At 36.7% G+C, this 9673-nt stretch overlaps 1 protein-coding gene across 1 annotated transcript in view; it reads left to right on the plus strand.

The window, feature by feature from the left end:
- Window positions 1-9673, plus strand: part of LOC111724698 (E3 ubiquitin-protein ligase Itchy-like) — a 37439-nt gene that overhangs the window by 5013 nt on the left and 22753 nt on the right. The window contains exons 3-4 of the mRNA XM_023512259.1: window positions 618-742; window positions 1899-2036. Coding sequence (XP_023368027.1) covers window positions 618-742; window positions 1899-2036 — 263 coding nt within the window. The remainder of the gene's footprint in view (window positions 1-617; window positions 743-1898; window positions 2037-9673) is intronic.

Consider the following 9673-nt stretch of genomic DNA (forward strand, 5'->3'; position numbering starts at 1 on the left):
CCAGGCTGGGGATTTGAACCCGCCACCTTAGGTGTATGTGGCTGGCGCCTTAGCCGCTTGAGCCATAGGCGCCAAGCCAAGAAATTCAAACATTCCTAGAATTTGTCTCCATGACAGTGGACCATAGGACTATATTAGGTTATGTAGTTAGTGTTCTGTTGTTCTAGTTTGCTTCAGAAAATACCATTATAGAAAGCATTCTTCATGGACATTTAATCAGGTATGAGTGAATCTATATTTGTGTGATAGTTGTCCCGTATACTTTGCCTCTAGTAGTGTGATATCCTCAGTAATTTGTAAATTCACTTTTACACTTCTAAAGTAAAACTAGTTTTCCACTAGTTGGTTGCATGATGAGCAGTTTTACTTTTGTTGGACAATACATGTGTGAAGTTGGCCCTAGAGTTTCAACCACAAATGAACATGACCATATAAACATGTAATATTCAGACACAATTTTCATAAGAGTACAGAACATTGGCCAATATTGGTTATTCAGTAAACTGTAAGGGTTGCAGTGAGAAAATCTTAGACATTAAGATTCAATTGTGATCTGTTTAGGGTCCTGTTGTGATATTTAATGAAAATAATACTTTTTTCCCATTTTTTACTTTTAGGATTGTTACCCCTGTGAGTAAATTACATTTTCGAGTGTGGAGTCACCAGACACTGAAATCTGATGTTTTGTTGGGAACTGCTGCATTAGATATTTATGAAACTTTAAAGTCAAACAATATGAAACGTATGTATATAAGAGTAATAGAAATTGCTCCTAGTTGTTTGTATTTTCTGGAAGAAATTCACGTGTCAGATGTGCATGATTCATGTTCATTCAGATCTTTAAGTTTCCTTGGCTGTAAGATGAATGGAGAGAGGAATCTTGAACTCTTTCCACAATGACTTTTTTTGTTTATCTATATCATGAAAAGTATGCATGGATCTTTTTTTTTTTGCTAATCAGGTTTTGTTAGTGTGTTTGTGTATTTAATGTGTGGCCCAAGACAATTCTTCTTCCAATTTGCAGCAGAGAAGAAAAAAGGGTAAACATCCCTGAACATGTTTATCTGTATAGTTAATATAGACATGTTAAAAATTTGTAAGTTTTTTGTTCAGTATATCATAATTTTAAAACATTTTTTCTACCCCTTGTCTGTCTAAAATATCTAAGAATTTTCTTTCTCATTTAGGGCTTATCAGATATAATCCATTCTTAAATTATATTTTCACTCAATATAATGCAGGTATATATTGCTAAATAACCTTTGTTGTCATGCTGGCCCATTGTATGCTGTGGTTTTAACAAAGACAGAATAAATATAATAAATTAAATGATTGTTGGGAGGCGCTTGTGGCTCAGAGGAGTAGGGCACTGGCCCCATATGCCGGATGTGGTGGGTTCAAACCCAGTCCCGGCCAAAAACTGCAAAAAATATATATATACATTTATATATATATATATATATATAAAAAATGAATTAAATGATTGAGATATTTAAAATTTTGTATTGTAGATATTAACATTAGCAAATTTTGTTCACTTAAAATGTTTTGGTGTCAAAAAGACTCAAATCTTGGGTAAAGTATAGTATAATAATTTATGTATACATATACTGTAGAACCTCTGTAAGTTGGCCACACAAGGGACTTTAACAAACTAGTCACCATGTGGAGGTCATTAACATAAGGAACTAGGCCTACTGTACTGATAGATACATGTGGTGCACGTCTAGTCTATGAAAATTGGGTCACCTTATGGAGGTGGTCAACGTAGGGAGGTGATCAACTACAGAGGCTCTTTTGTATTTATTTTTTTTCTAACAGTAGATTTTTACCAGTTAAGATGGCTTAAAGGAAAAAAGCAATGACCATTTTTTCCCTATAATTTTATTTTCTTCCAGTTGAAGAAGTAGTTGTGACTTTGCAGCTTGTAGGTGACAAAGAGCCCACAGAAACAATGGGAGACTTGTCAATTTGCCTTGATGGGCTACAGTTAGAGTCTGAAGTTGTTACTAATGGTGAAACTACATGTTCAGAAAGTAAGTGATCTCTTTTTGTAAGTTTTTAATGATTCTTCTTACATAATATAGCATACTATGTGTACTATAGTATATTATATGTATTATTGTTTTAATTCTATTTCAGATAAAGGAAATAATTTTTTCCTTTTTAAAAAACAGACATTGATTTCTTTTTTTTGCCTCTTAGGTTCTAGAAGACATTGATCACTTTTAACATTTACTTTTCATGCATTGTTTCTGTGAACAAAAACACTTATATTTTTATGTGAGTTGAAAAACTAGCCAGATAAGTGAGAAACAAGACTAGCAGAGTAGAAGTTGAATCATAATTGGCATGATGAGTAAGGAATTAATATATGAGTCAATAAATCTGTCAGCCAAGGATGGCAATTAATATGACATGGTAGATGCCACACCTCTTCCACTGTCAGTGGCAGACATGGTTTATCGTACATAGCAGTATCTGGTTGAGTATAAATGTGATGCTAAATCCTCTTAGTACCATATCAGATAGCCAATAAAAGCTGAAATTCTTTCACTTTACTTCTTTTATTTCTGTGGGCCATACTTACAGAGAGATCTTATGACAAATCAATTCATTACATGTGTGCCAGTATATCTTACAATTTATGATTTACTAGTCTGTGTTGAAGGGGAATAAACATGAGTTGAGATTGAAAGAAGTTTCTGGTTCACTCCTATAATCTTGACGCTTTGGGAGCCTGAGGTGGGAAGATCTCTTCAGGCCAGGAGTTTGAGATTCACCTGAGAAATATAGTGAGGTTTTATTCCTACAACAAAAATAGAAAAATTACACAGGTAGGGTAGCATGTGCATATAGTCCCAGCTACTCAGAAGGCTTGAGGCAGGACAATTACTTGAGCCCAGAAATTTTGAGGTTGCAATGAGTTGTGAAGCTATGATGACAACACCACTGCTTTCTAACCTGTGCAAGTGAGCAAGACCTTGTCACCAAAAAAAAAAAGTTTCTGGTGGCACATGAGTTAGTGGCTGCACAGCTAACATATGTAGTAAAACATCTTCCTACCATATTCCCATAGATATTTTCTATCACTAATATGATAAGTGTATTTACACTTTAAACATAGATTTTAGGGCCCAAGACAAAGAAAGAATAGATTTTAATGTATTCCTTGATCAGTTTGACAAAGTTCTTTTGGTTTACGTAGAAACGGCATTATAAAATATCTTGCAGGTGTTATTCTTCATTTTCTATGTTGTTGGAAGACCTCCTACTTCCTCTTTAATTCATGACTTTTTAAAACAGCAGGACCCTCAAGATAGTCCTGGTATGTCTTCCAGATTGGTTCCTTGGGGCTAGTGAGGGGAGAAAGAAATTCCTGAAATTGGTATAGTGCTTCAGAGTTGACACCTTAATTGACTACTTGTTCACAAGAACTCTACATAATAGTCACATTTTTCTATATGTAAATTGAAAGTCTGGAGAGTTAGGGCAGCGCCTGTCGCTCAGTTAGTAGGGCGATGGCCCCATATACCGAGGGTGGCAGGTTCCAATCCAGCCCTGGCCAAACTGCAATAAAAAAATAGCCAGGCATTGTGGTGGGCACCTGGAGTCCTAGCTACTCCGGAGGCTGAGGCAAGAGAATCGCCTAAGCCCAAGAGCTGGAGGTTGTTGTGAGCTGTGATGCCACAGCACTCTACCAAGGGTAACAAAATGAGACTCTGTCTCTAAAAAAAAAAAAAAAGTCTGGAAAGTTAAATTACATTGCCAACTACCATAAATCTCGGTATTTATCGCTTCCTAAGTTCTTCTTCCAAAAGTTGAAACTTACTGAAGTAAAATATTTAATAGTTCACAAAAGTAAAGTTTGTTAGTCTTCATATTTCAGTATTTCTGTGTCACCAGTTTTCCACTCAAGTAGGAAAATAATTGACAGTGAGAATTTAACCTAATTATTTGAAGTAAAGAGAAGTTTTAAATGGAAAGTCACAGCGGATTTTAGGGTTGGAGTTGTCAGATACAATAGCTCTAGTTTGTTGAGTGCTTAACCATCTGACAAGCACTGTGTTGGTGTATTTACATGCATTTTCAGTCACAACTTTGGTGTATTTACATGCATTAACAGTCACAACTTTGTCAAGTGTTACCTGCATTTTGCAGATAAGTTAGGCTCTGAGAGTTTAAATAGTATTTCCAGTACCATGCAAACTAGTATGGAACAGTTAGAATTGAAGCATACTTATTTGTTAATGTAATTTCTTTCCAGTATTCTATTACTTACAATGCCTTAGAAACACTAAATCAGATTATGAGTTATAAGTAAACAAAACCAGTTCAACTTTCAAGCATGTTTAGTGGGAACTCCACTTGTTCCTTGCTCCTTATCTGTAACTTTTGACTATAATTTCTAGCACCTAGGCATCATTTAATTGCATAAGAACTAGCAAAATGGCTAGGCATGGTGACTTATGGACTCTGGAAGGACGAAATGTAGGATTGCTTGAGCTCAGGAGTTTGAGACCAGCCTGCACAAGACTGAGACTCTCTATTTATTTATTAAAAAAAAAAACTAGGGAGGAAATTGCTTTTGAAGTTTAATACAGTAGAACCTCCATAGTTGACCATCTCCCCCCATTGACCACTTCCTTAAGTTGACCTTATTTTCATAGACTGGACATGCAGTCTGTGGACTTATCAGTACACTAGGCCTTGTTCCTTATGTTGGCCACTTCTGTATATTGACCAGTTTCTTATAATCCCTTTGAGGTCGACAGACAGAGGTTCTATTGTATTTTTTCCAATATTACATGTCATTAGTTTCTTTTTCCTGACCATTTTCATTCATTTGTTGTTTGTGAAAGAATAGGTGATTCTTAAAAGAAATCTGTTCATCTGTTCTTATAGACCTTACTGTTCTTAGTTTACTTATTTTTGAGACAAAATATCACTCTGTCACCCATGCTAGAGTGTAGTGGCATGGTCATACCTTACTGCAACCTCAGACTCCTAAGATCAAGCCTCCTGAATAGCTAGGACTACAGGTTTGTGTCATTATGCTCAGCTAATTCTTTCTGTTTTTTTGTGGAAATGGGTATGTCATCATGTGCCTAGGCTGGTCTTGACCTCCTGATTACAAGTGACCCTCCCACCTCAGCCACCCTAAGTGGTAAAATTACAGGTAGGAGATTCACAGCTGGCCTCAATTTATTTATAAATATAATGTTTATATAGCCAGACGTTGTGGCAGGTGCCTGTAGTGCCAGCTACTTGGGAGGCTGAGGCAAGAGGATTGCTTAAGCCCAAGAGTTTGAAGTTGCTGTGAGCTTTGACGTCATGCCATTCTACTGAGAGAGACAAAGTGAGACTCTGACTCCAAAAAAAAAAAAGTTTGTAAAGTGAAATCTCTGTCTGAGTTTTGATATTAAAAGTCACCAAATAATAGCTTGCCATTTAGCTATTTAGACAGTGTCTTGCTCTGTTGCCTGGGCTAGAGCTTTGTGGTATCATCATAGCTCACTGCAACCTCACGTATTTGGGTTCAGGTGATCCTCCTGGCTCAGCCTCCTGAATAGCTAGAATTATAGGCACTTGTCATCACACCCAGCTAATTTTATGATTTTTTGTACAGATAGGGGTCTAGCTGTATTGCTCAGGCTGGTCTCAAACTCCTGAGCTCAAGTGATACTTGGTCTCCCAACTTTCTGACATTATTGGTGTGATCCACTGCACCTAGCCTTATTACGTATTTAGATATAGAGGCATCTTGGAGATATTTCAGGTTTGGTTCCAAATACCTACAATGAAGCAAATATCTGGCTCCGTGCCTGTAGCTTAGTGGCTAGGATGCCAGTCATGTACACTGGAGCTGGCTGGTTCAAATCTAGCTTGGGCCTGCCAAACAACAATGACAACTACAACCAAAAAAATAGCCGAGTGTTGTGATGGGTGCCTATAGTCCCAGCTACTTGGGAGTCTGAGGCGAAAGAATCACTTAAGCCCAAGAATTTGAGGTTGCTGTGAGCTGTGACACCATGGCACTCTACACGGGGCAACAGCTTGAGACTCTATCTCAAAAAATAAATAAATAAATAATAAAGCAAATATCACAATGAAGTAAGTCACACAAATTTGTTGGTTTCCAAATATATACTATGTTTACACCACACTGTAAACTGTTCAGTGTGCAATAGCATTATGTACGATGAAATGTACATATATTACTTTAAAAATACTTTTTTGCTAATAAATTCTAATAATCACCTGAGTCTTTAGCAAATTGTCATCGATTTTGTAGTTTAATACAGTAGAACCTCCATAGTTGACCATCTCCCCCCATTGACCAGTTCCTTAAGTTGACCTTATTTTCATAGAGTCTTGCCTTGATATTGATAGCTGTTCACGGATCAGGGTAGTGGTTGCTGAAGGTTGTGGTGGCCATGGGCAATTTCTTAAAATAAGAACAATGAACTTTGTTACACTGATTTGTCACTTCCTTCACAAAAGGTTTTTGTCTGTAGTGCGTGATACTATTTTTTCTTATGTAATTGAAACAGAGTCTCACTTTGTCACCCTTTGTATATGCTATGTTGTCATAGGTCACAGCAACCTCATACTCTTGGGCTCAAGTGATTCTTTTGCCTCAGCCTCCCTAGTAGCTGGGATTACAGGTGCCCAGCTTTTTTTGTTGTTGTTGTCATTTAGTAGGCCCAGGTTGAGTTCAAACCTACCAGCCCTAGTCCATGTGACTGGTGCCCTAACCACTGAGCACAGGCTCCCAGCTGTGTGTGATACTACTTGATAGCATTTTACCTGCAGTATAAACTTCTTTCAAAGTGCTATTTAATCCTTTAACTGTGCTACTCTTTAGCTGCTACATTTGTATAATATTCTAAATTTTTTTGTTGTCATTTCACAGTGTTTATAGCATCTCTATCAGGAGTAGATTTTACTTCAACAGACTACTTTTTAAAACTTTATTTTATTTTTTTAGAGACAGAGTCTCACTTTGTTGCCCTCAGTAGAGTGCTGTGGCATCACAGTTCACAGTAACCTCCAGCTCTTGGGCTTAGGCGATTCTCTCGCCTCAGCCTCCTGAGTAGCTGGGACTACAGGCACCCACCACAATGCCCAGCTATTTTTTTGTTGCAGTTTGGCTGGTCTGGGTTTGAACCCACCACCCTTGGTATGTGGGACCAGCGCCCTACTCACTGAGCCACAGGTGCTGCCCAACAGACTACTTTTCTTTGCTTATTCATAAGAAGCAACTCCTTCTCCCTTCATCACAGTTTAGTCACGTCTTCTAACTCCACTTCCAGTTCTGGTTCACTTGCTATTTCTACCATACCTGCAGTTACTATCTCCACTAAAGTCTTGAATCCCTCAAATTCATCCATGATGGTTGGAATCAACTTCTTCCAAACTCCTGTTAACATTGGTACTTTGACTTTCTCCCATGAATTATGAATGTTCTTAGTGTCGTCTAGTTAGAATGATGAATTTTTTCCAGAAGATTTTCAATTTATTTTGCCTAGATGCATTTAAAGAAATCACTATCAATGGCCATTATACCCCTATGAAGTGTATTTGTTAAATAATAAAGAGATGAAAGTCAAACTGACTCCTTGATTCTTGGGCTCCAGAACGAATATTTTTTTTGACAGTCATGAAAACAACTTTCATTATCTTGTACATCTCCATCAGAGCTCTTGGGTGACTAGGTACATTGTCAGTGAGCAGTAATAATTTGAAAAGACTATTTTTGAATAGTAGGTATCAACAGTGGGCTTACCATATTCAGTAAACAGTGCTATAAACAGATATGCTGCTATCCAGGTTTGTTCTTCCAGTTTTAGACTGGCAGAGTGTACTCAGCATAATTATTAATGGCCTTAGGATTTTTAGAATGGAAGTGAGCATTGCCTTTAACTGAAAATGGTTGTTACTTTATAATATTTCTCCCAAAATAAAGTTAATATGTCATTTTATATCAGAGGTCTGGGTGGACACTGAAAACTTCCTTTTATTTCCATTTTTTTCCCCTTCCTTCCTTTGTTTTCTTTCTTGTGTGCATGCACTCTTTCTCTCTCTCCTTTCTTTCTTTGATATTTTAAATCAGGCATCCTCAAACTAAGACCCGTGGGCCACATGCAGCCTGCCTTGGACATTTTTCTGGCCCGCCAGGTGTTTTTGCTGCCGCTGCCTGTCCTGCTTAGCAGCTGACTTATCCCGGGGCCGCAGTCTGTCCCTCCAATGGCCATAGTCCGGCCCTCCAACAGGGAACTGGCCCCCTGTTTAAAAAGTTTGAGGACCCCTGTTTTAAATGTTTATCAAGGTGGTAATACTTGTAAATACTTTTAAAAGTCCTATGGTTTAAAAAAAAAAAGTATAGAACTATAGGGCACATAATAAAAAATATCTAGAATATATTTTACCACACATACATACACAGACAAAAATAAAAAAGAAATATAAAATATGAGAACCCTTATACTTTGCCTCCCTCCAGCCTCCCAATGTTTTTATATCACAATATTTAAAAAATTAAATCAGTATTTCATGTTAACTTTCTTATGACTTTAAAGATGTAGTTTACTTTTGGATCAATTAGTCATACATTTCCTTTCTTATATAATTTATGTTCTTAGAATTAATAATCACCTCTTTTTTTGTTTATCACATTTTCTTATCAGTATCATTAACTCTACCAGACTTGTCAACAGAAATGTAAAAATGGCTAAACTATTTTTAACATAGTGAAAACACGTCAGAATCTTTATCAGGTTTGCTAGAAATAATCTCCTGGAGCACTTCTTTTTCTGTCTCTCTAAATCCACATACAGCTGTCATCTTTCTTGAGACTTCTATTTTGCTTCTTTCCTAGTTTGGTTCTACTTCCTAAAACCTATATCCTTGTCTTCCTTCTGCCTTCTCTCCTGTATTTTTGGGATACATGTAATATTTTGTTACATGCATAGAACATGTAGTGATCAAGTCAGGGTATTGAGTATGTCCACAACCTTAAGGAGAGGAAAAAGAAGAGGGAATAGCCAGTGAGTGAACAGTCAGAACACACGTTTATAAGTTAAATTCACTATCTAATATGGGTGTGCTTCATTCACCCCCAAACAATGATAATGGTAACCTCATAGGTCACTGATCACACATCATTACAACAGATATAACAATAATGGAAAAGTTTGAAATTATGTGAGAGTTACCAACATAAGATACAGAGATGCGAATTAAGCTCATGCTTTGGGAAAATGGTTCCAATCTACTTGCTCAGTGCAGGGTTGCTACAAACCTTCATTTTGTCACAAAATGTATTATCTGTAAAGCTCAGTAAAATGAGGTATGCCTGTGCTATGAAGTTTGGATTTTCTGTATTAGACAGCATTATCTCTTTTGGTGTAGTAGTCTCCTTTTAGCCACAGGGGATGTGTTCCAGAACCCCTCAGTGAACCAAAGATACTACTGGACTCTATATATACAATTTTTTTCCATATATATATCTCTAAGACAAAATAATTAATAATAAAACAATTATATACTGCAATTAAAGGCATGTGAATATGAAATATCTTATTGTAGGATACTTATTTTTAGATCAGGATCGACCATGGGTAGGACTGGATAAGGAAGTGTATACTATTCTTTTTTTTTTTTTTTTTTT

Source organism: Otolemur garnettii, unplaced genomic scaffold (assembly GCF_000181295.1).
Source record: "Otolemur garnettii isolate 467f Iridium unplaced genomic scaffold, OtoGar3 scaffold00025, whole genome shotgun sequence".
Classification (NCBI taxonomy): domain Eukaryota; kingdom Metazoa; phylum Chordata; class Mammalia; order Primates; family Galagidae; genus Otolemur; species Otolemur garnettii.